General features: G+C 37.7%; 1 protein-coding gene across 1 annotated transcript; it reads right to left on the bottom strand.

Moving 5' to 3' along the window:
- Positions 1-25,157, bottom strand: UBA2 (ubiquitin like modifier activating enzyme 2). The gene is made up of 17 exons (XM_075008476.1): positions 24,964-25,157; positions 21,667-21,750; positions 21,328-21,398; positions 19,290-19,354; positions 17,254-17,354; positions 16,954-17,075; positions 13,341-13,408; positions 12,900-13,021; positions 11,438-11,537; positions 10,637-10,797; positions 8,142-8,235; positions 7,926-8,038; positions 7,684-7,839; positions 7,252-7,348; positions 6,208-6,313; positions 4,647-4,783; positions 1-1,940 (listed from the first exon to the last, which is right to left on the bottom strand). The coding sequence occupies exons 1-17, from the start codon at positions 25,105-25,107 to the stop codon at positions 1,762-1,764; spliced, it is 1,920 nt and encodes a 639-aa protein (XP_074864577.1). The 5' UTR covers positions 25,108-25,157; the 3' UTR covers positions 1-1,761.
- Between the last annotated feature and the right edge of the window lie 63 nt (positions 25,158-25,220).

Raw genomic sequence — 25,220 nt, forward strand, 5'->3', positions numbered from 1 at the left:
CACTTCCCTTTTAAAATTGATCCAATTTTGGCATGATTAAAAACTCCTTTGGATCACGTATTCATTTTCAACTCGGCATCAAAGCCTGTTCTGTCAACAAAAGACTAAGCGTCTAGACCTGTAATTTCATATTTGGAAATCTGAATTGAGAAACCAGTCTTATACCAAAAGTTATAATTTGAAGAGACTAAATACAGAACTGTGGAATCCTGTACTTTGTCTTGTTAGTATCTATGCCATGTGCTTTGTTTACAACTGAAAAAGTAGCTTATGTAGATGCCAGAGCCTGGACATTCCATGAGGAATCTGAACATTAAGTATTGTTATTTCTGTATTATGCATCATAATCAATAGATTCTGCAAAGAATTTCACTTAAAATTCTGTTGGTGTACAAGCCACAATAATAGAACTCATTTAGTCAATTTTATTGCCTCCATAGGGCTAACACTAGACATACTAAAGCAAACAGTAGTGATTCCGTAAGATTGAGGGGCTTCCATTCTGAAAATAACATTGATAAAATAATAGTAATCCTGATTTAGGTGCAAAATCTTCACCTTAAGTTGAAATATGTTGCAGACATATTGTGAACTCTGGGTCCTGCTGAAATAAACAAAAATGTAATACTTTCAAAATATTGTTCCAAAACTTACATATTTCTCACACAGCAGTTTTTTTCAAATACCAAACTGAATTACAGAATTTCTTGTTATTAAGAAATCTGTAACAACTGTAGATCTAGTGTAATCTAATGAACCTCATGAAGACAAGTGCCATAAAGTGGCACTGTCCACTGGCAATTACAATCTGGAGGAAGGTGGTTTGCATGCTCATACTGAATAGTATAATAATTGATTGTCCAGGAAAAAATACTGACATATAAGTTTTATTAAAAAATTCCTCTTCCACTTCAAATGAAATTTTAAATTCCGTACTGTGAGATGTTTTAAAAGTGAAAATAGCACAGTATTAATTTCTGAAGACCGTGTACATTGCAAAATATCCCAGAATTCCACATAAACTTGGACTGTGCAAACTGATATAGCAAGTATTTCAGATGTCATTTATTTGGTCCATGAGATGTACAGTATAGTAGTAGTATTTGAGTTTTACAAAACATCAAATATAAATAACCTGAAACTGTAACAATACACAAAATTTGCTTCTTACATTGACATACCAGGCAGTACGTGCTGAAAAACTTGAGTAAATTAACAATGTTTTACAATAATGTACACAGTGCCAGTTGATGTTTAAGATCAGAATTTAAACATGGCACTTTATATTTCTCTGTTTTCAAAGAATCTGATCTCAGATTATTTGAGGGTGTGAAAAATGGTTAGATCTAGGCTAAAATATTTTTGTCTAGCCAAAATAAAAATCTAGTATTTATAAATCTGGGCTTCAAATGATGACCCTTTACTAAATAAGAGTAGTTTTTGTCCTAATGAATTATATCTAAATGTATTTACATAAAAATAACATGCTTTGTTTTCATGACTGTTTAAGGAAATACTTATGTTTAAGTATTTATAAACTAAATTTCTACTACATTTAATATAGCATATTGGAAAACTTCTACGATTCTATTGAAATTAGTGTTTTACCATGAAGAGAAATGGAAACAAATTGTCTAAGCCAGGGCATGAATCTGCCTGGGAACAAAGGCAATAATAATAGTCTAGTTCTGGACATTTAACACACCCCAAAGAAACATCTTATCACATTATCTAGATCATTCTATCATTCGTTATTTGCACTCAGTCTAGTGCTATTATATCATCTTGCTCTTCTGTCTGGTCTGTACGCATTCTCTTTGTACTGACATGCTCTCGGTCTTCTAGTTTTCTCTTGAGGTTTTTATTTTCCACATCATCAGTATTGCTCGAAGGACCTTCATCATCAGAATCAACGATCAATACATCATCTTGATCTGGAGCTTTAAAAAAAAAAATCAATTGGTGTACTCAAAACTGACTATTTCATTTACCACAAAACCAGAAAAACACAGTCAATGCCAAAAACAGTCACGGCTCTCGATAAGCCATTCCCACTCCTGAACTCCCAGAACTTTCTGGCTGGGATAAGGGTTAATTGGCAAGATCTCTGTGCATATGCAAATTCAGTATGAAATGTATGTGCGCCCTATGTACAGGTGTTTTAAGTTTAGAACGTACATATTTAAGTCCTAATCCAACTTTTACTCTTAGTCTATTTCTATGCTAGAAGCATCTGTCTACAGATGTTACTGGGAGACGAGATGTTCCAACAAAAATTCTGTTGACACATCAGATGTACGCATAAAAGCAGATCGATCTTTTGATCTGCTCTGTTGACTAAAGGGCCCCCGGAGCATCTACGCAGCTCTTTTATCAATCGTTTGTGGACAAAACACATTGTGTGTGTAGGTGCTCCCTGATTTTTGTTGACAAAACTCCAGTTGTAGCCTCAGTGAATGAACTAGAACTTCTACAGTAAACTCTTTCATATCCTGCATTCTATCATACAGAACTCTCAAAACAACTGGGATCTTAACCATAAGTAAATTTTAGTTACGTTTTCCATATACACAGTATAGCGAAAGTAAATACAAATAATTACAGAAAATACAGTATAAGTTGACAGTGTGCAATACTACTGTTGGTAAATAAAGTACTCTGCATACATTTTTGTTTGTTTCTTAATATCTAATCTTGTTTTTCTTTAGTGTTCTGCGTTGATAGATATAACTCACTATTATCCAGAATATATGAATGTCTGGTAACCTCCCAGTCCCAGGGACGCTGGATATGAAAGAGTTTACTGTACTAACAGTCATATTCCATAAGAGTGAAAAAGAACTAGGAAAAGAGAAAAAGAATAGATGGGAAGCTTAAAAAATTAAAAGATGATAAAAGGAGATGTAAGGAAGAGAACAGAAAGAACACATTAAGAAAGTACATTTACCTTTTAAGAATACTATTTTCTGTGTGTGTATACTGTAGAAACTTCTTTGGAATATTTATAAAAATTGCCTCCATCTCAATTTGAACAAATTCTGACCATACTCTAATGCTTTGTATCAATTTAGAAAAAGTGATAAAGTGAGCGGCATGGAAAGTGACCTCTTTTTTTCTGCACATATTTTGAGTAAAACCACAAAAAAAGCAAAAAAACAAAAAAACCAAACTTCCCAAAAAACTATCAACTGAAAATCTGTGTTTTCTACACATAAGATTTCATTTTCATATAATCTGTACTACCTCTGAGCGCATAATAGGAAGCTTCAAATATTTTAACTCAGATTTTATTTCTTAAACCATTTAGGGTACCTTCACAGCCAGACATTCTAAACCTGAGGGAGAAGGTATTGATATTGTTCTGGTTAGCATATTGCTCTCACCATATTTTGCTTAAAATGGGGAAAAGATGGCAGGTATGTCCTATTGCCTAAAACACTGGACTTAGTTTTACATCCAATCCTGGCACTGCTGACTACTGGCTGACCTGGGAAAAATAAGATCCCACCCCATACTGCAGCTTCCCCATCTGTAAAGTGGGGATAATACAAGTGTTTTAAGATCTGCTGATGAAAATCACCAAGCCTATTTTAAACAATCAATGCAAATTACACTATTCCTTTATCTGCTCTATGTCTACAAAATTCTTTGCAGTTAAACATCTTCCTTTTAAGAAAAACTATTCAAATAACTTAGATTTTTAAAAATTTGCATTTAAGATAAAATATTAATTTTCTACTGAATCTCAAAGGCGCATTTTTACTATTTATATGTTATATACAGACAAGATACCTTCATAATAGGCAATTTGGGGCGACTGCCTTTTCACATTAGAAAAACTGACTTAGTAGTTATCTTGTAAAGGATACTTTATGTTTTAACTAGAAAATTTACCCACTGCTCTGGTCCTTAATGCAATTATTTTTTTTAAATAAAAAGGAAAAGGTACTTGATTTAAATGCCTATATTTTTCAAAAATAGTGTTATTTTTACAAAGTTAATTTTTTATTTAAGATTTCTTAAAAAAAGGGATTTTTTTTAATTTTCCATATTTTATGTCTATTTTTTAAAATGGGAATTCCATCAAGTGAATTTTTTCTTTAATCCCTAGTATCTCAATATTTACTGGGTTTTAACAGAAAGGGATACAGTCATTTGGTTTCCAATAACATTTTCTTCTCATTCTCAAACCTTAAGCGTTGATTTACCTGTGCCAAAACAGAGAACTACTCCATATTTCTCTTTTCTCTCTTTTCTGTCAGATTTACTGAGAAGCAATCCTATTTCCAGCTTCATCCTATTATTCTGGGTCTTCTTGGTTCAATCTTTTTCCACATTCACTCAGCTATGTCAATTTTGAGGACTGTACATGATTTGGTGATTCCCTCTTTTCTGTTTGGTTTTATGAAAAGCAATCACATTCCAGGAACATCCTGTTTGCTTTCACAACCAAACCCTTATTTTGCCTTAAGTTATGACAAGAAGCAGCTGTATACCAAATTTGGTGGTCCCAGCTCTTACTGTTTAGAAAGAGTTCTTCATCAAACAGACAAACTCTCTAAAATATATATAGCAGAATTTAGTGCACAAACAGGTAGCTTTCTTGTAAAGAGAGCTATTTAACTCAATTTCATAATTATTTTTACCTGTTGAAGTTGACGGCTGTGCACCATCATCACTACCATTGGTAATGTTCTTAGAAATTGGTTCTGATGGTTTGGGACCGACTTTTTCAGGAGCATCTCCAACAACTTCAAATTCTACATCTTTTTCTAGATCTTCACTATGGAGAAACCCATATGCTTTAATCAAACATGCTAACATTTACATTGGTCGTTTCATGAACAAAGCCACACATCTGACACCACTACCAAGAGACCAACATGTAATTATCACACAAGGATAACAAACAGAAAAGCTGTTTTTTGAATTCACACATACACCTTGCTTCAATAGCCTGTTGGAGAACGAACAACACTATGGGAACAGTCATTTGAACTTTGTTCCTAACAGGTTCCGTCAATTTAAATGCCCATTTTTTCTGTGTTCATCGCAAATGCAGACAGCCTGAATCCAGTTAATGAGAATGCAAATAATTTACTCAGCTTCCCCACCACACAACTGTATTTACCTTAGTTTTAGGAGCCTTCTGTATACTCAAAAACACAGGCCCAAATTTTTAACTGGCTACTGATTTTTGAGCACCAAACTTGCAACCCCTTACTCCAGACACGGGCAATAATTTTTGATGGGGGCCACGACAAGATTTTGTAAGTGGTCAAGAGCCGCACTTTTCCATGGACGGGGTGCAGGGTCTGGGACTGAGGTTGGGTGCAGAAGGGAGTTTGGGGTAGGGGACTGGGGTGCAGGAGAGAGTGGGGCGTCAGAGAGAATTTCAGTGAAGGAGGGGGTTGTGACCTGGAACAAGGGATTGGGGTGCAGGGTCCTGAAGGGAATAAGGGCGCAAGAGAGGATTCTGGCCTGAGGAAGGGTGAGGAAGCCTGAGGAGGGAATGTAGAGGCAGGCTGCAGCCAGGAGACAATTACCTAAGCAGCTCCTGGCCAGCAGCACTGTCAGGCAAGCTTCCAGGCTTGCTAGCAGTACTAGATCACTCCATATGGCTCTCTGCCATGTGGGAGTCTTTTGTGCGATGTCTCTGCCCCAGCAAAATCTCTCAGATCCTATTGACCAGAAACAATCAAAGGGAGCTCAAAGATTTTGCTGGAGATGGGGTCAGTGAGTAAAGACCCTCCCCTATCCACTGCAGAACAGAGTGTCACAGGGAGCAGCTAGCCACTTTCAGTGGCTCTGTTCCTGGCACAGGGGTGGGCCAGATCTTGACATCCCCTGCCTAATTCTGATTATAAAGTACTCATCAATCTTCCATTTAGTAGTTTTTAATAAAATAGTCCAGAAAGCTGTAATTCTTTTCTCCTTTGAAATGCATCAACTGTACTCATTTTGAACATACATTGCACTTGTTTGTATATCATGACATAACTTAATTAAACAAAGATCTCTGTAAGTTTCTACTCTTGCAATGAAATTGTCTGTTATTTCAATTCAACAAGGCAAATATGCCCTACCAAAGTTTTCATATTATTTTAAGTTGTTTAATGTTTTAAACTTGTGTGTTTAAAATTCACCTTAGAACTATTCTACAGAATATGTATTATATGTAAGAAAACAAATGGTTCAAAATCTTACCTATGAAGCACATTGATTAACAGAGTATAGTCCTGCAAGAAATCATCTGCCTGTAGCCGAGAGCCATTCCGAATTCCAAATTCAGATAACTTTCTGTGGTTATTTGCTATGAAAATAGTAGAATATTTGACAGAACTTTTACAATAAATACAGTAATAGTATCAGTACTTCAACAAACAGGAGCTTGTATTTTAAAACAAGAAATTCACTGTAAGAAAACAAGAATAAAGTAAACTGGATTTACTTCAAATGAAATGTTAACTCTATTATAAATTACTTAAAAAAGTTACATTGTTTGATAGGTCAAGTTTAAAAAAAGCCAGATGCTTCACAGTCATCTCAACCATTTTCATGTCATTTTTTTCTGTGCATTGTAACCCCTATGATCTTTCCAATAACTTGGCATAACAGAACAAAAAGGCTACATCTACACTGCAGTCTGCTTTCAGAAGCAGAAAGCAAATGAGCGAGATCGGAAATGCAGATGAGGCGCATATTTAACATATATTGTGACTCATTTGCATATTCTTGCACAATCGCACTTCCAGAAGACTCTTTCTGGAAGCAAAAAACAGCCGTGTAGACAGGGTTCCTTCAAAAACAAATGCCGATTTTTAAAGAACCCATCTTCCGATTTTGGTTCTCGAAGAAGGGTTCTTTCAAAAATGGGGTTTATTTTTGAAGGAACCCTGTCTACGTGGCTGTTTTTGCTTCTGGAAAACACTCTTCTGGAAGCCAGATGCTGTGATAATATGCAAATGAGGCATGAACTATGTAAATCCATGCCTCATCTGCATTTACAATCTCACTCATTTGCATTCTGCTTCCCAAAGCAGACTATAATGTAAACGTAGCCTAAGGGAACACAGGAATATTTTGATTCAGATTCTTGGTCCCTCTGTATCCAACTTAACCCTTAATATCTCTTAATACATTTGTGCATAACTTATAGGATTACTAATAAAGAGTTTAAAACAATACTACACTAGGCTGTCTGGACTCCAGTACAGTTTCAAATGAACCAGAAAGCTAGTATGGACATACCTTCTGTTTCTCCCTCCTCTGAAGATATGAGAATAGTCCCTTTTCCATCATCTATCTGTACATCTGGTGCTACCATAGCAAATTTCTCTTTCACTATCTGAAAGGACAAAAATGACAAATAATGAACACCTTTATATTAAGACTAGTTATGCAGGAAATAAATAGCATTTCCACTTAAACTAAGATTATTTAAATCTTTCTGATGTCTTGTGAGGCATTTGTATTTAAAGCCTACTAAAAATTGATCTTTATTCATCTAATCATATTAAGTTACCTCACAACCGGAACCACAAGACCCTTAATAAAATGAGTTAATATTTTAATGAAAATCTGAAGTACAATCAGTGTACTTAACCTCAGATATTAATATTTAAAGTGAAACAGAACAAAGTCTAAGTAAACAAATTACAGTTAAGGTTTAACAGTCTTTACCTTATCCTGTAATGTCAACACAGTAACCTTGTGTACATTAAGTTTCACTGTCACTTCTGGTTTACTTGCACACACATAACAATTGGGATTTGGAGGATCCAATGCACAAGGAACAAGCAGCTTCTTTCTTGGATTTGGTTGTTTGTTCAGAAAAATCTTTGAGGAAGAAAAGGGCAAAAATATAAGAGTCAAATTTTTAAGGTATAATTTCAAAACAAAAACAAAAATGTTGTATCACTTACCGTTCTACATTGGTCTATTTGTCCGGATAAAATCTTCAAACCTTCCAGCACTATCAAACCAGCTATCACTGCATTAGTTGTAGCTATAGCAGGGATAATATTTCCTGCCATTGCTGGAAGAAAAAAAACAAAACATATTTCCAGTGAATGAACCTTTAAAAATATACTAGAGAAAAATACTTTATTTAATGAAGTCATTAATAATTTTATTCTTACACTTGATATCAAATCTGCTCTTCATATTCATACTGAAAATGTGCATCCTGAGGTTTGCAGCAGATGTAACAAAATCCATTGCAGATGGGTCATCCTGCCAACAAATTTAACAAAACATTTCAGAGTATATTTTAAATTGGAAGAAATGTTTGCAAAATTCTATCATCATGAATACAAACAATTTGATTGATCTAATAAATTACTTCAAATTAAAGCATTTCTTCTTTCAAACAGTATTGTTTCAACTTTTAGACAGTGTAGAACTTTATTTTCATTCTGTAAATTATTTACATAATGCTTTAAATGTTCAAAGCAACTTCTAGACATTAATCCATACAGTAGCCCTGAAAGATAAATGTCTTATCTCCAGTAAGACTGAGAAAAGGCAGGTGAGGTGACTTGCCTAGCACTACACAAGAGAGCTAGGATAAGAATTCAGAAAATACTCATTTCCAAACCTGTGACCATTCATCAGTCACCTTTATTTTTCATTGCATACCTGTGTATCTTTCTTCTTCACCTCACAGCCAAGCCAGGAATTTAGGATTCTACTTTTATCAAATGATTTAGTATGGTAAGTCCCTAAAATACAGTACAAAGAACTTTCCTGTATTTGGTGTTGGATTTTTTAAGCTGTAAAGGAAACAATCTTGAAATCATGGCTTGATGGTTAAATGACTATCCTGATCATACAAGCTGCTCTACCCAGGCACAAAAGGCAAGGGGATGTATAGCAGCTTGCAGGATCAGCACTTTAGTGGGATTTCCTTTTAATAAAACTGTATTTCCAATTAATATTTTATGTGATTTATTTACTGATGAATAACTGTTACTTTTAAAAAAAATCTGTGCTTGTACTTTATTGCATGCTATGCAATTATACCTTTGTTAGATGCAGGCTATCAGAGAGACAAGGTGAATGAAATAACATTTTTATTTTGTTTCATTATGTTATATTGACATTACTATAAGAGTCCCGAACCCCTGCCCTTCTTTGTACAACTTTAAGGAGTACCTCCCTTAAGCTTCTTACCAATTTTATCTGATCACTGCATCCCTTCCCTATGGAGGAGCACCTCCATGAGACAACTGTCCCAAGCTTACATCATGAGTTGCAATATCATTGCTCCTTTTTAGCCCTCTCCTCCTTCATTCAGGAGGGAGGGGGCAAGTAAGAATGTAAAAATCCCATTTAATTAGTTAACCCTTTAAAAGTTAAGTTTAACCAGTTAACTGATTAAATGAGGATGGGGAATGGCCAGGGACCCTGCAGAACTGATGTAGCCTCCTACCCATGGCAGGCTCCAGCCTCCACTGGTTAACCACATCCTGTAAGCCTCATCTGTTTAGGGTGAGGCTTACCAATTAACTACTAACATCCCTAGGGGCAAGGTCCTAGCAGCAGGATTTCTGCCCCCAACAAGCCATGGGGAAGGCCAAAAAAAGACCTTGTCTGGACCAATTTGGCAGTGAGGGGGAAACTATTTTCCCACCCCCAAAGAAATGAGTGACTACTGTAATGCCCATAGCAGATCATGACCAGACATGGTATTTAACTACCTCTTTGGATGACTGCTTCTCCAGTCGGTGCAGATAAAAGACAGCTTTTCCTGTACCGGCGTTGCTATAAATAGTCCTTCTGGTTACCTGGGTTAATATCCTCACACTGACCAAGTATGAAGACGTCTCAGTGAGTGGCCTCCTCTGATAAGTCAGACAACAACCCCCAGTGCTTCAAGTGTGGTGCAGTCATTTTTAAAAAACCTCTCCATTCTTCATGTCAACTCAGATAATCAGAGCTCACAGACAAGACCACATTATTTTTGATAAAAACCAGATCAGCTCCTCTTCCCAATTTGCATTAACAAAGAAATTGTTTATATCCAATGTCTATAGTTAAGAGTTTTGAACTAGCCTTACACAGCAATTGGCTTGATCCCTGCCTCTATACAGGTAACTATACTGGTGTATACTGGAGAGGAATTTAATGGATAGTGCATTGTTTTTACTGTGATGTTGTAGCCATATGGGTCCCAGGATACGAGAGATATGGCAGGTAATCCCCTTAACTGAAACTACTTCTGTTAGGCCAATACATTTCTCCTGACTAACAAAGTAAAAATATGCACCACACTGCTCTAGCAGATACGTAAATTCTTAAAAGTAATTATTTTGCTTCCAAATACTTGCTCCTTCTGAGAACTGTGTGACATGAGTAAATCCATTGCTCTTTTATAGCCACCGCCCCTCCATTTAGGGTGAAAGAAAGAGGACAAGGTCCTAGACTGTGGGTCAGTATGAGTAAAGAGAGAATATGTACAGCGGCCCTGCATCCTCCTAAGGTATAAAGGCTAAGTACAAACATGCGTCCACATGAATAGCCAGACCTATGTTGTGTTCCTAGATATACTATTCTAGGACCAAACGAAGCCTTTATTGATTGATTGGCACATTTATTTAGCATATAACCAGTTCTATACATTTTCTGAACTAACCTTATCCCATATAAGCTCAGCTCCATCACCCTTTTCAGCTAGGTGATCTCTCAGAGTTTCAACACTCTTTGAAAACAGACGTGCATAGCTCTTGACATCCAGAACTTGTTGGTCTTTCAGGCCTAGGGAGGAGTCATTCTGTTGATCAGGTGTGTTTTTCTCTTGAAAGTGAAAAAAGTTAAAATCATAAATATCTGGGAATTGCATAAAAGTCTTTAAAGATGTCAGATTGGCCAATGTTAGTAAAATTGTACTCCATTTAGAAAATGCAATTAGAATCCACAAATTACAGGAGCTGAAATATGTATAACCAATCTGTACTTCTGAATTTTCAAAAGCTAAATGGTAGTATACTCCTATCAGTCACAATTGCTGAAAAATCAATACTGCTGTAACTAATACCGACACCAAAAAAAGTCTGACTACAATCTCAGTATGAGACACTTCTATTGTCAAGAATGAAGTGTAGTTTAAATAACACTTGGTTGTTACAGCTGGGAATATCAGTATATTCTATGATGCTTCACCTGAAGAACTGAAATACGTACTTTTAAAATGACAACTACAGAACTGTGTACTTAATAGCTGAGATAGTAAATGCAAGTCAAATTTAGAAAGGCATTTTCATTCTCCAAAGAAATAGCAAATCTTAAAAAAAAATCAAGCAATGTCAAAATCAGTATTTTTGAACAGTTACAATGGTATGTGAAGTGCATACACTTTTATATGGTTGAATTCTTAAAACATACCATATCAGAACAAACAAAAGAACAAAGGAAATATAAAAGAAAAAAAGATTACCTTGATTTTGTACTTCGGTCCAGTCCAATGGCACTGGAGGTTTTCTTTTTTTCCACAGTTTATCCATTGTCAACAGATATCTGATATCATCTTTGAAAAGCTAGAAAACAGGATGAAAAAAATCAAAAGAAAGCTAAAGGTATGTACCTTGTTTTACTTTGTTTTTAAAGCTACTTTAAGACTAAGAATTTGTTCTCTCTATTGGAGAGCACTTTGCTCAGACAGGCTACATCTACACTACAGTAATCTTTCAAAAGAAATCCTTCCAGATCTCTTCTGAAAGAACTTATTTCAAAAGAGTGTGTCCACACACAAAAAAAGCAGATGCAAAAGAGTGATCTGCTCTTTCGAAAGAGAGCATCCACACAGCCCCCGCTCCTTTGAAAGAACGGGCCAGGGATTGAAAAAACCAGGTGACGTGAGGACTGATCTTCTGAATTCAAAAAAAAAAAAGAGAGGGCCCGCAGAGCATCTACACGTTTTCTTTCAAACGAAGGCACTCTTCCTAAAATGGGAGTGGAATAGTGTTTTCAAAAGATGTGCTGTGTTCTTTTAATTTAATTTTGAAAGAACATTTTGCGTGTGTAGACGCTCCACTGGATATCTCCAGAGAGCCCCTTTTTTTCGAAAAATATTTAGAAAGGACTTGCTAGCGTAGATGCCATCACAGCGATTGAAATTACATAACAATTCCCCATCACCTCAAGAAGGCACAAAGGGGAAAGATGCTCCTGATCCATACCTTCTAAAACTTGAATTATTTCATATAAAGTAGATATAAGCAGTGTTTGGCACCCAAAATATTTTATCATTCACAAAGTGTCAAGGGAATAATGATACCACACATGCTCACAAGTGCAAACACACACAACTGAAGTAGTCATTGGAAGCATGGGTTCGTGTGCTGAAGGACACTTCTACCTATATGTCTAATTAAATGTCTGTCTTAATTCTAAGGACTATGGTAACAGCTCTCACTGCTTAATATTACAGTCATCATGTTCGCTCCTACCATCTGTCCACTAGACTGGGGCAACTGTTTGGTGATGGACTCTGAAACAGCACCCTCTCTGCTCCTGACTGTATGTAGAGCACAAAGAACAGCTGTGGCATTTGCTCATGCCATGTAGCCCAAGAATAGTTTCTCATTTGTTCTCTTTAAAAAATAACTAAATCCAATGTAAATTTGACTATCATTTAGTCACTGCTCTGGTGAAATGCTAGCTGTTACTCTAGTACTCTACTCTAGTTAACTGTTCCTCTCCTGGAACACAGGGAAAAGAGTATGCAGGGTAAGATCACAATGCTACACCAAGAACGACTCTCACTGTCATATCATGATTATTTTTTTAAGTAAACAGATTTGACTAGTAGCTTTAAGCACTGAAGTTGAAAATTTTTGCTTCAGTTTACAGCAATGCACACACTTCAAAATAAAAGTACTTATGAGCAAAACAATTACCTTAGTGAAAAGTTTAACTGGATCATAGCCAGTTGATTTAGCCCATTGCTTAGTTGAAACACGTTTAATATCACCATCTTCATTAGATGCTCTTGCTCTGGCCTCTGCTTCTGTTGGCTCCCCTAAAAAATAAATGGTTGATTATGATTTTGAATTTAAAATAGCAAGTTGTGACCCAACACATATTTTTCATCATGGATAAACTAAAGCTATCTAAGGAACAGAACTGAACATTCACCTGTCTGAAGCATTCAGACGGTTTTCCTGCTACAGTCTTTTGGCCTATTAAAGAATCCAAAATGGAGAAAGGAAAGCAGACAATTCTCAGGATCATCTCTTAATAGACCAACATGAATACATTAAAACTAGCTGTAAAACATAATAGGGCATTCTGATTAACAAATGTGATATACAATTAAGTTACTGATTTATGTCACTCACAGGCAGCTTCAGGATCAGCTCTGTCAGGGGATACTTCCTGATCAGCATCTTCTTCACCAAACAACTGACTATGCATTTAAAAAACAGAACCAAAATAGTAGATTAACATCATATAAAAATTGCTAAGTAAGTAGTTCCTTACTTATATGTGCTTTTTAAAAGCTTGTCACAAAAAATGAACAATCATAAAACACTAGAAGGGACCTCGAGAGGTCATCGAGTCCAGTTCCCTGCCCTATCAGCAGAACCAAGTGCTGTCTAGACTATCCCAATAGGTATCTATCTAACCTGCTCTTAGAAATCTCCAGTGATGGAGATTCCACAACCTCCCTAGGTAATTTATTACAGTGTTTAACCACCCTGACAGTTAGGAAGTTTTTCCTAATGTCTAATCTAAACTTCTCTTATTGCAGTTTAAGCCCACTGAGTCTTGTCCTATCCTCAGAGGCCAAGGAGAACAATTTTTCTTCCTCCTCCTCCTAACCCTCTTTAAGGTACTTGAAAACTGCTACCATGTCCCCTCTAAGTCTTCTCTTTCTAAACTAAACAAACCCAGTTCTTTCAGTCTTCCCTCGTAGCTCATGTTCTCTAGACCTTTAATCATTCTTGTTGCTCTTCTCTGGACCTTCTCCAATTTTTCCACATCTTTCTTGAAAAGGCCCAGAACTGCACACAAGAAAAGCTTTACTTATCCCAATTCATTCTACTTGTTTATTACAGCTGTGTTAAATCTTAGTGTCTCAGGTTTTGCTATGAAAATTTCACATGGCACTGTCTAGTGCAGGGGGTGACAACCCCCGGCTCATGTGTGAAGAGCGGCACGTATGCTTATTCTCATCAGCATGCAAGGCTCCGCCCCACTTCCCCCAGGCAGCCAGTAGCTCGCTTAAAGCAATGCCACCTGTGGATTAATAAAAGACCACCACCTACTAATGCTACCAACCACCACCTAAACAGCACAGCTCTTCATCTTAGTTTATTAATGAAGCTGTTGTAAGTAGGACTATTAGGTGGTTTTAATAAGTATCACCGTACCTAAAGATCTCATATAGCCAGAAGGGACCTTGAGAGGTCATCAAGTGCAGTTCCGTGCACTCACAGCAGAATCTATCACCATAGTTCACAGATTTTTTTTTTAAACCCAACCTACCCCAGAACCTTGAAAGGCCCCCTCATGGACTGAACTCACAACCCTGGGTTTACAAGGCTAATGCAGATCAAAAAGTCAAATTTTGGTACTCTGCTTCAGAAAGGTTGCTGACCCATGGTCCAGTGTTTATACTGTGAGACGCCCCCACGGGATAATTCCGCAGAGCTTCTCTAGCTTGTAAGTGTGAGGTATGTAACAAATATAATTGGACCCCCAAAATTATTCTGAAATTATGAGAAGGGAGCATACTTTGATAGATGAACAGACTAACCTTAAAAAGTCTGCCACATACAACATGACTGTGGGAAGCACTATGTTCATTCCTTTTTCAAGATTATGACACATTTTACACAAAATATGCGTGATAAGGTAGCACTTGAAAACTAATAATTTGTTGATTATTGTACATGTGCCAGCATTGTACACAAAGTTATAATATTCTGCTAAATTACATAACTAAGACATATTCAAAATCTGGAGAAGTAGTTGGAAGCCAGTCCCTCAGAGACAAAAGGCAAACTGATGCCTCAAACAGGTGTCAACAAAATCTAACAGACCATCACCTGGTTAAGTGGCCATTCTTTTGGCAGGAAAAAGGGTTTGAAAGAAATTTATGTGCTGGCAAAGAAACAGCTGGAAGCTCCTGACCCTACTGACTTTGTTTCCTGAACCCCAGCAGGAGATGACTCTCAAAGATGAGAAAAATTATAAGAATTAGAAACAGAAGCCCCAAGTTCTTCCTCCTTTCTTTTTAGCCACAGCAACCACAACACCTGAGGAACAAAGGAACAGCTTTGCATTGAGAGAAGAATCCTGTCTGAAAAGAATTAAGACAGTAAGAGTGCCAGGACATGTTGTGAGAGAGATCTTTTGCTGTGAATTCACTCACCTTATTAAGTTAGGTATCAGTGGTGTTTTTGCCTTTCATTTCTTTGTGAGTAATTCTGACTCTTATGCCTCATTACTTGTAGGTTTTCCCCCTCACCTTTCTTTCTATAATTAATAAACTTGTTTTGCTTTACCTAAGCAAGTATGTTTGGTATGAAGTGTTGAGGAAACTTAACTTGGTATAACAAGATTTTTGTGTACCATTTTCTATTAATAATATGATGGACTTTATATAAGCTTGTGCTGCCTAGAAATGGGCACACTTCTGCCAAAAAGTCTGGGACTGGGAAGTTCCTAATGTTGCTGTTACGTGTAAGTCAAGAGTGGCTGGCCATAGCACTCATGCAATACAGCTAGGAGATATATACATGCTGGAGATTATGGATGGGCACAGTGAAGCAGTGATTCCTGTGCTGGAGGATTCAAGGGACACAGCTGTTCAACAGTTCAAATTGTACCCGGGCTAATGTGATAAGCACTTAGAGGTCAAGAAAATAAAATGCCCAGTCTACACCTCTACAGAACTGAAATAAAGTGAATAATGGAATTCAAATGAAAAGTTCTTATGAACGTGGTTTGAGAAATTAACTAGTCCCATCCTGCAGCAGAGCTATTTATCTTTCCAATTAACAGAAAAATTCTACAATAAAAACATTCATATCATGGCCATTTTGATTTAAGGCTGCATGACCTATCCTCTTGAAAGGACGGCCAAACCTACGACTAGAAACCTGCATCTGAAACAAAAGGCAAATATCACAACTCACTTCTCTCTCTCTGTTTTGGCTCAAAAGGAAGCTAGACTCATCTATCATGTAATGCAGATTATAACCAAAATCAAACTAATGCACATAGGAAGTTAGCATTTGTTGCTTTCCAGATGACTGTTGAAAGAATATTGCCTTTGCCTCAAAGCTTAAAAGTTTTACTGTCATCAATCAGTTAACACAAAAGGAAGAGGAAGCTTTTTTAATAATAAATTTCTAGCCCAGAAATTTAGTCTTGAGGACAAACTAAGATCTTGTAGGTGACATCTAACCTTAAACTACGTTCTTTTCACCAAGACAACATAGAGCTAAATGGCACCGTTGTTTTCTAAATAGAAACGCAGGAGCTGCAAAGCCAACTTTATCTTAAATTTTCTCCTTGTTTATATAATTCCAACAATACTGTGACTATCCCTGTTATTTATACTAAAATATGTTGGTGCATGTAAACAGTCAACAAATTCTTTCAATCAATAAAGTAATTATGGTAGAAAATATACCTTGGCTTCCCACAAAATAATTTATAGCGAAGCAATAGGCAAACACATGCTCTATCAACCCATACCTATGTTTCCAAGAAACTTTTTTTTCTTTATCAATTTCTCTTAATGATGCTAAAATATCAGTCTGTCTTCGGAGCTTGTACAGGTTGGGCAAGCTATCAAGAGGTTTTCAGCATACCACTCAAAAGTGGGAAAGAAAGGTTGATGTTAAATAATTTTTAATTTACTTTTTTGTTGCTGGCGATACATTTAGAAATTACAAGACAGTGCATGGTGTGCTAGCTATTTAAAATATGTGTACTTACTTGAACAAATACTTAGCCCACACAATGCAGTGAATAGGTTCTGATGGAGTGTTGCGAATTGTGCAGCCTGGAAAAGTCTTCTGAGTTGGTTTAGGATGACATTCATAGCACTCCGTCACTCCCTACAGATTCAGGAAAAATTAAGTATTTACTTAGGTTACACTGTGATGACTCCAGAAAAGGTATTTGTCATTAATAAGTGACAATATTAGCAATATCTCAGTAAACAAAGACCATTCTTTTGTGCAGCATAGGCTAGACAATCAGTGTACCAAACCACAAAAAGTTGTATCAACTAACCTTTTTGATAACTGTTACTTGTCCAAGGTAGCCAGCAGTTCCACTCTCTATAAGAGGAACATCAGCAGCCAGACACATCCTGTTCACATGGTTACGTGCAGCTAGAGGAGAAAGTATTCAGGATTAACTAAAAAAAAAGAACATTTGACTTTGGAGAGGCTAGAGACCAGCCTTCTGCATAATGTATATCTACATCTATCTCATTTTGTCATATGCACCCACCTTGCTCCTATCATCCTTCAGTTAACAGTATACTTTAACAACTGTTCTTAATATAACAACCTCCAATTAAAATGTAGTTAGGAACAGTAACCCCTTACTTAACATTGTCCTGGTTAACACTGTTTCACTGCATATCTATTAGAGCACATGCTCACTCCAATTTGTGCAGTGCTCCCTTACAAGGTTGTTTAGCTTCCCGCTGTGTCCACCACTTGTAGGATTTTCTGGGAAAATAGAAACCCCTGTAGGGGTTTGGAATCATGGTAGACTGACAGCCTCTCCATCAGCTCCCCTAAGTTCCCTGTAAGGTCTGCAGCCTGGCAGCTGCAGTACAGCTGCCCCTCCACCCATGCCATGCTGCTCCTCCTCTCTGCCTCGGAGCTGGTCCGAAGAGCCTCAGAGAGAGATGTCCTCCTACTTCCCCCAGATCAAGCCTCCTACACTGTATACCCCATCTCCACAAAGAAGGTTACAGCTGTAGGTTCCTGAGTATGAACTTCCTAATCTACAATACTGTATTTAAAAGTGAGTGTACTTGAAGAGGTAATATGCATCTGTCTCTATCCAATGCACAGTCTGTCTCTCTTTCACACACACACACACACAGCATCTCTCTCTCTCTCACACACACACACTCTCTCCCCCCACCCACCCCTTGGCAACATGCAGCTACGCATGCCCTGTCCTGAAGAAAAAGTGATGCACTCCAGTAGAACAGTGTGGGTTCACCATCATGTCGTTTCTGTAGGGAAGTGTTTGTCGCCACTGCCCTCCCTCATGCCTTTGTCCATGCTGGCTTTTAGAGTGTGAAGTTTCATTAACTACAGCATTAACCCTGGAGAGCTCAGCCAAGTGCTAGTTCATATTTACTAGCAAGACATTCCCTGGAAAATATTCTACCCTCTGATTCTACCACCTCAACCAACCTTTGCAATCACCACTGCTGTGTACATTAGTAAATTGTTTAATAGTTATACTGTACTTCTGTGGTTACACTACGGCACTCTGCCAAGAAAAGTCACTGTCGGAACAGATTTCCCAAAAAAACTTCTGTCGACAGTGCAGCCGCACACAAAAACCAACTGGAAGAGTGCTCCATTCTGTTGACAGAGTGGCTGCTCTCTTGACAGAACAGGCACCCGGAAGCACAGCAGACATGGCTGCCCATTGCTCTGGATGCTCTGTCTGTTGAGAGAAGGCCCCCAAGAGCATCCACACAGCTTTTTTGTTGAGAAAATCTTTTGACAGCAGCATTATGCCTCATGGCTGAGAGGCAGAACGCTGCTAGCAAAAATACTGAGTTATGTATTTTGCGTGTGGACATTCCATCAGTTTTGTTGGCAAAACTTGCTAGTGTGTATATATATACTGTCTTTTGTCTGCTGAAAAAAAATTTCCCTAGAACCTAATTCTTACCACCCCAACTCTCTTTACATTATTTCTAATGGGGAGATTTGATTTGCTTAACATAGCAATTTTCAGGAACACAATTACAATGTTAAGCAAGGCACTACTGTATATATATCAAGGGTAGACATACCTACCATTCTTAGCACTTACAATATACACCACAATTCATTTTCGAAGTTAATCATGAAGTACACCTTAAAGATGGTTTAAGGAAATAGGTAAATACAAGCCTCATTTCTCAGATGAGGAAAGAGAGACAGAGGCTGAGTGACTTACCTGACACTGTAAAGACCATTCATGTGAGAACTGACATCAGAACTCAGTAATTTGTGCCTTCTGCCTTGTATGTACAGGTCACATTTCTTTCATCTCAGAAACAAAGCCATAAAGAGTGGAACTCTTACCTCTGTTATCCAAAGCATTCATAACCAAAGTAAATTGCCGGAAGAATTCTACATTATAGTCAGGGCTGTAGAAAAGAAAAAATATTAAAATCAGACTATTAAAAAAGGTTGTTGGTTATTAAGATACAGCAGAAATCCTATATACACAATGAAAACAGAAGCGATATCTGTGTGATAAACTGCAGACATAAGCTGAGTTTACTACTTGTGTTTAACCAATTCTCCCATCTTTGGCCCAATTTAAAGTCACATATTCCTCAATCCACCAGTAGTAAGAATCAGAACATTATACTACCAAAAGGAAGCTATTCCAAGCTTCCAAAAGAGTGGACTTTAAAGATATGATTTTTTTTGTTTAAAAATGGTCCAAGTTTTAAGTTATTTTGGACTTTTTGTCTAAATTTAGTTTTAATTTCCCTTCGCCTGAGATATAATAATTGAGACTCCTATTCTTACAAGCAGGGAGACTCATTACCCAGTAAAGCTCTTGAACACATTCTAAACATTTCTAAAAATTTCTTTCCTAAGTAAAAACAATATATGAACAAACAAAATATACAACCACAAACTATTTAACTACTTTTACCAAGTAGCATTCTTTATTATTACTGCCAGTTAATTTATAAAATTGTCAGATAGAAAATATCCCTTGTAGTTCAACTTTAAAACAATAACCCCATGATCCAAAGCAGAGTTGGATATTGAAAATTCTCCTTTCAAGCTCTGAGCACTAGCTAACAGAGCAATAAGCATTCAAGATTTCCGACAATATTGACAATTATGATTCACACAGAAATCCTTTCCACCACAATGGGGGAGAATGGACTACATATTGCACAAGGTCCCTTTTAAAAGCTATGAAAAAAAACTTGCAAGCAGCATGACATGCATAAAAATCCAGTGGAAAAAGGGAAAAATATTAATGTCTGGAAGTGAAAGAGGCAAATTTAACATGCAAAGAAATTGTCCAGCTGCCAGAAAGGAAAAGCAGAACAAAAGGTTGAACTATAAAATGCATTTTACAGCATCGTTTAATGCTCAAGTTAACATTCTAAACTAAATACTGTAGTGATGCTCCGTCAGTAAAAGTTATAACAATAACTGTTAACCTGTTTATAAGATTTGTAACCCAGTTAGAAATAATTCCAATGTTATTAAATGCAGAGAAAAGGTGTTGACGGAAGAAGAGAAGTATACTTTGAAAAATATATTATTTTAAAATATTATCAATGACGAAAAAGAGTGAAGCTAATAAATATTTAAATAGCTGTGTGTCCATAATTAACATCTTCACATTCCATCCTTATCAACACAACATAAAACATGGTTTTGAAGGAACTCGAAAAATACAAATAAAACCATTAGAATTACTCCAGCTTCTGGAAAATATGCATTTTGAATTATTGATCTAATACATTAAAGATGTTAACATCTTTAAAAATATAATTAACTGTTGACACACAAAGGTAGGGTCAGATGATTATTTTAAGAGTGTTTCTCATGTACAGTATAAACGCAGACTACGCAAATACATTAAAATTCATACATATTAAAGTATGTTCTGGTTTTTATTAAGCACTAAACATACTTTTAGAAAACATTAAAATTATACATTTATCCAGTTAGATCCTGAAGCCTTAATATAATTCAATGTTTGAGAAGTGTTTCTCAACTAGCAGTTTGTGGACCTCCCAGTAGCTGTCATCTCCCTGACATAATTTGGAAGGCAGAAGGCTGGTCCCTAGTATCAAAAAGGCTGAGTAACACTGTTCTAGGAAACTTTAACAATGACTGAAACAAGGACAAAATTGGATACAAACACTTAATAAATATCATTAAAAGAAAATTCAAAAGTTCATAATCAAACTCAAGTCTCTCAGTTTGTTGTAGCCTCACATTAGTTAATTTTTCAAATTTATTAATTTTATAAAATCTCCAAGATACCAACACTGCTATGTTTTACGTAGAGATACAAAACCATGTAACATACAGAAATTCCCAATAATGAGTATTTAAATAATATTTAAGAAAAACATACTTCATAATACTGTCATGATAAGCTATAATATTAGCTTCTGGGTAAAACTGTAGCACGCTTTCCTTGGCAACCTGGAAAAGAACAAACAATTGGTCATCCACTGTTTCTACCTTTCACTCAGGATCCTACAAATCTGCAAACACTGTATTAGTACTGGGGTTTACTGTATGAAGTAACAATTAATTATTTTAGAATGTGGACAAGAATACTACAAGCTATATGACATGATTCTGATATTTTCAACATTCATCTCCTATGTAGTTCAATAACTTTTAATACTATATTCATAATATGAAACATGTTTACTAGAAAAGGTAAGCTTCAAAATTTTCTATTTACCTGTGCTTTTGACCTCCCAACATGTTTCTTTTGAAACAAAAACTGCCTGTTGAGGTTGCTGACATCAATAGTATCCAGATCAATCTGTAAGTACACAAGAGGCAGCCATTTCACACTTGCAAACTAAACAGACCAAAAGTAGAGCATGTAACATTAAAATCGAGTAGTTTCTTCATACTGTCTTCAGAAAGCACAATTTTCTGATCCACTGCAATTTGTCAAGTGAAGTTATGTGCATTTATGAACAAAAATGTGAAAACCAGTTGGTCTAGCTGGTGAATTGACATTTATGTTAAGTCACCAATTTCTGAACAGCTTCATTTCACTTTCTACCCTTTCACCCTGACATCATTATCATCACCACAAAGCATCAAACCAAACCCTTTGAATCATTAATTTAGTTAATAAAATCTACTTCTAAAATGTTTAAATAACTAAGTATAACTGACCAGGACACCTGAATATATTGATGTACACAGATATTAAAGCTTAAATTTTCTGATCTGTGCATGTGTACACTTACTACATCTGCACGCTGACAGCTGCAGGAACTGCACACACAAGTGGTTAGATGCATATTTAACTGGCCATCTGATTGTGCACTTACTGTGACTATATGTTCTGAAATGTTAAGAGCTGAGATGCATTTCACAATTTAAGGAGGTGAGGGTTAGACAATCCAGAAAAATTCCTCGGGAAAATAAAAAATGCACACACTTCCAACCACATATTAAAAAAGTACATGCTAGTTAGCAGGAAAGTGCCAATTTCTGATCCTGCTGTCTTTTAGGATATGTTCAAAATGATGTGCAAATTTAGCAATGTGATATGCAAATGAAGAACATTAGCAAGAATACTGCTCAGAAACTATATTTATAAAATGCAGTTTTCTCACCCCGTATACTTTATTGATTCATTTAAAAATACTATGGCTATATTTAAGGCTAAAGTTAAAATTAAAATATAAGATGCAGAAGTGAAAGCTCTGAAACCATTATCAACACAGTTACATTTAAGATATGCAGTAGTTTCTATTCCTCTTTTTCTAGATGAACTTGTACCTATGTACCCGTATTCACCACAGTGGATTGACACAGCAGTGATCGATACACCAATTTGCTCTCATTCTCTTTGTCTTCTCCTGAGCCCCTTCCCACAGAGCCACATTTTCATACATTCTCTCATAGTTGAAAGAAACAAAGAAAGAAAGAAAAACAGAACTATGGTCTTAATCTAACCCCTATTTATGCTAATAGGGCTGGACAGGATCCTAAAAGAGGGACACAAGCAAAATACTAAACACACCAATGGACAGTTTACCTGGCTTATAACCAGTGTTCCCTCTAATTTTTTTCCTTCCATGTGCGGAATAAATTTTGTTATGTGCCCCAAGGCACGTAGGTATATGCATCATCAATAAAAATACATGCTGCCCACTGGAGGTGGCTCTGGGCGCTCGGCTAATCAGGCAAACCGCACCGGAATCTCTTCTGGAAGGCTGCCCAAGTGTTCTGCTTACAAGAAACAAGGCTTAAAACCCTTATTTTTCCAAAAACAAAAAGAAGTCCTGTGGCACCTTATAAACTAACAGATATTTTGGACCATAAGCTTTCATGGGCAAAGAATTTTTGTTTTTGCAGATACAGACTAATGTAGCTACCCCTCTGATACTTGGTTTCCAAGGCAGCTATAGCAGTCTTTGGAACAAAAGTACTTGCTATTTTTCAGGGGTAACTGGAGTCTAATGACAACATCGAGAACAAAACAAAATAAGATGCCTCTCAATGAAGAAAAATGCTGTTCTTTGTTCTCTTTTCTGGGTTTGGTTTCTGATGTAGTATTTAATGTTAATTCCATCCAAAACACAATGACAAACAGACTGCTAGTAGAATAATGTACTCATAGGAGAATGTGGCCAGAGGCCTGGAAACCTCTTGCCAAGTGGCAAAACGTGATTTCAGATAAAAGTTCCTAAGACCTGAGGAAGTGGGTTTCTGCACACAAGAGCTTATGCTCCAAAAAATTCCGTTAGTCTATAAGGTGCAACAGGACTTCTCGGTTTTGAGGATAGAGACTAACAGAGCTACCCCCTGACACTTACTTTGTTAAGCAAGTATGGATATGAACAAAGCTTCTCAGAACTAAAGTGAAAATCTGTGCTCACCACACAACATTTTCAAACATTATTTATGGACAAAGACAGATGGGGCAAAACATGGATGGAAATAAAGACAGCACCTAACAAAGACCTGCACTCTAAATGTGCCTTTTTAAAAAATATGGTTCTTCGCAGCTGCATTAAGTAACTGTAATGAATTAAAATCTGAAAACCAGATTTGGAGATATTTTCTGCCCAAAAGGAAGCGCTAACAGTCCTTTTTCTCATTTTTGCCCCTTCTTCTATACTCCAGTTTAGAGATTAGCATTAGGAAACAAAAGTGAAAGCAACAGCCCGAGGAATGTATCAGGATTGGACTTTCAAGACTGACAGTTTTACAACTGTGTACCTAAAAATACCATTTCACTACCCACGTATTTTGCTTTCATTGTCACCCAGCAGACTACAACAGCAGCCTCTACAAGACAGTAACATTTATGCTAGAAGACAGCTAGCATTAAGCTAAAATTAACACGGCTTTTCTTCTACAAGTTTAAGGGAGCAGCTGAAACGGGGCAAACGTGATGTGCTGCTTCCCACGAGGCTTTGCCTACTAGCTCTCAGAAAAGCGAAGCTTCTCCTTCGCCATGTGACTGGGCAATCCCTGCAGGGAGCAGGCAGGCAGCGATGCCTTCCCGGGCAGATGTGACGAGGGAATTATTTCGCACGGATCACACCTCTGAGTTCCTGGAGAGCGAGAGCTCTCGCTCCAGCCTCCCGGAGTCCCCAGACAGCCAGTCGTTACCGTACGCCAGGCGCACCCCAGCCTTGCACAGGATGTCAGGAGGAGGAGGAGAGTCCCCGCGCTCGGACCGTTATTTATGTTCGCACACAGTTTCTTTTTGCCCTCCCCCACCCGCAGACCAGGCCGCCAGGCCAGCGCCTCCTCCCCCACCCACTTGGTTCTCGTCTCCCTCCCGCCCGCCCCCGAGGCCCAGCCCCTCCCCGGTCCCTGCAGCTTTGGCGGGCAGGAGCAGTTTGAAAACACCAGGACAATGAGGGGGGAGGGGCGCACGCGCGCGCGCCCCAGGAGCTGCTGCTCCCCAGCCCCCCACAGCTCAGCTCCCCGCAGCCGCTTTCCTCACGCCCGGCCCCGGCCCCCCGCCCCGCCCGGAGTTCGCCCCCGCCCCGGGCCGCACCACGTCGATGTTGCTGAAGCCCGTGAGCACCAGGTTCTTGAGCAGCTCGCAGCCGATGCCGCCGGCTCCCACCACCAGCAGCCGAGCCCCGGACACGGCCTCCGCCAGCTCCCAGCGCAGGGGCCCCGACACCGGCACGGACATGGCGAGGGGGAGGCAGCGCGAGAGCGGGGAGCGACTCGCTGAGTCTCTCCTCAGCGCCGGGCCGCGCTTGGGACAACGACGAGCCACAGCCCGCACCGAAGCGGCCGCTGCCC

Source organism: Carettochelys insculpta, chromosome 14, assembly GCF_033958435.1.
Source record: "Carettochelys insculpta isolate YL-2023 chromosome 14, ASM3395843v1, whole genome shotgun sequence".
Lineage (NCBI taxonomy): Eukaryota > Metazoa > Chordata > Testudines > Carettochelyidae > Carettochelys > Carettochelys insculpta.

Excerpts from the sequence above, each read along its gene's own strand:
- UBA2 (XM_075008476.1), bottom strand. The coding sequence starts at position 25,107 with ATGTCCGTGCCGGTGTCGGGGCCCCTGCGCTGGGAGCTGGCGGAGGCC. Across the intron at positions 8,236-10,636 it reads CTGAGCTTATATGGGATAAG|GATGACCCATCTGCAATGGA; the intron begins GTTAGTTCAGAA and ends ATTTGTTGGCAG. Across the intron at positions 4,784-6,207 it reads TTAATCAATGTGCTTCATAG|TGAAGATCTAGAAAAAGATG; the intron begins GTAAGATTTTGA and ends GTTTCTCCATAG.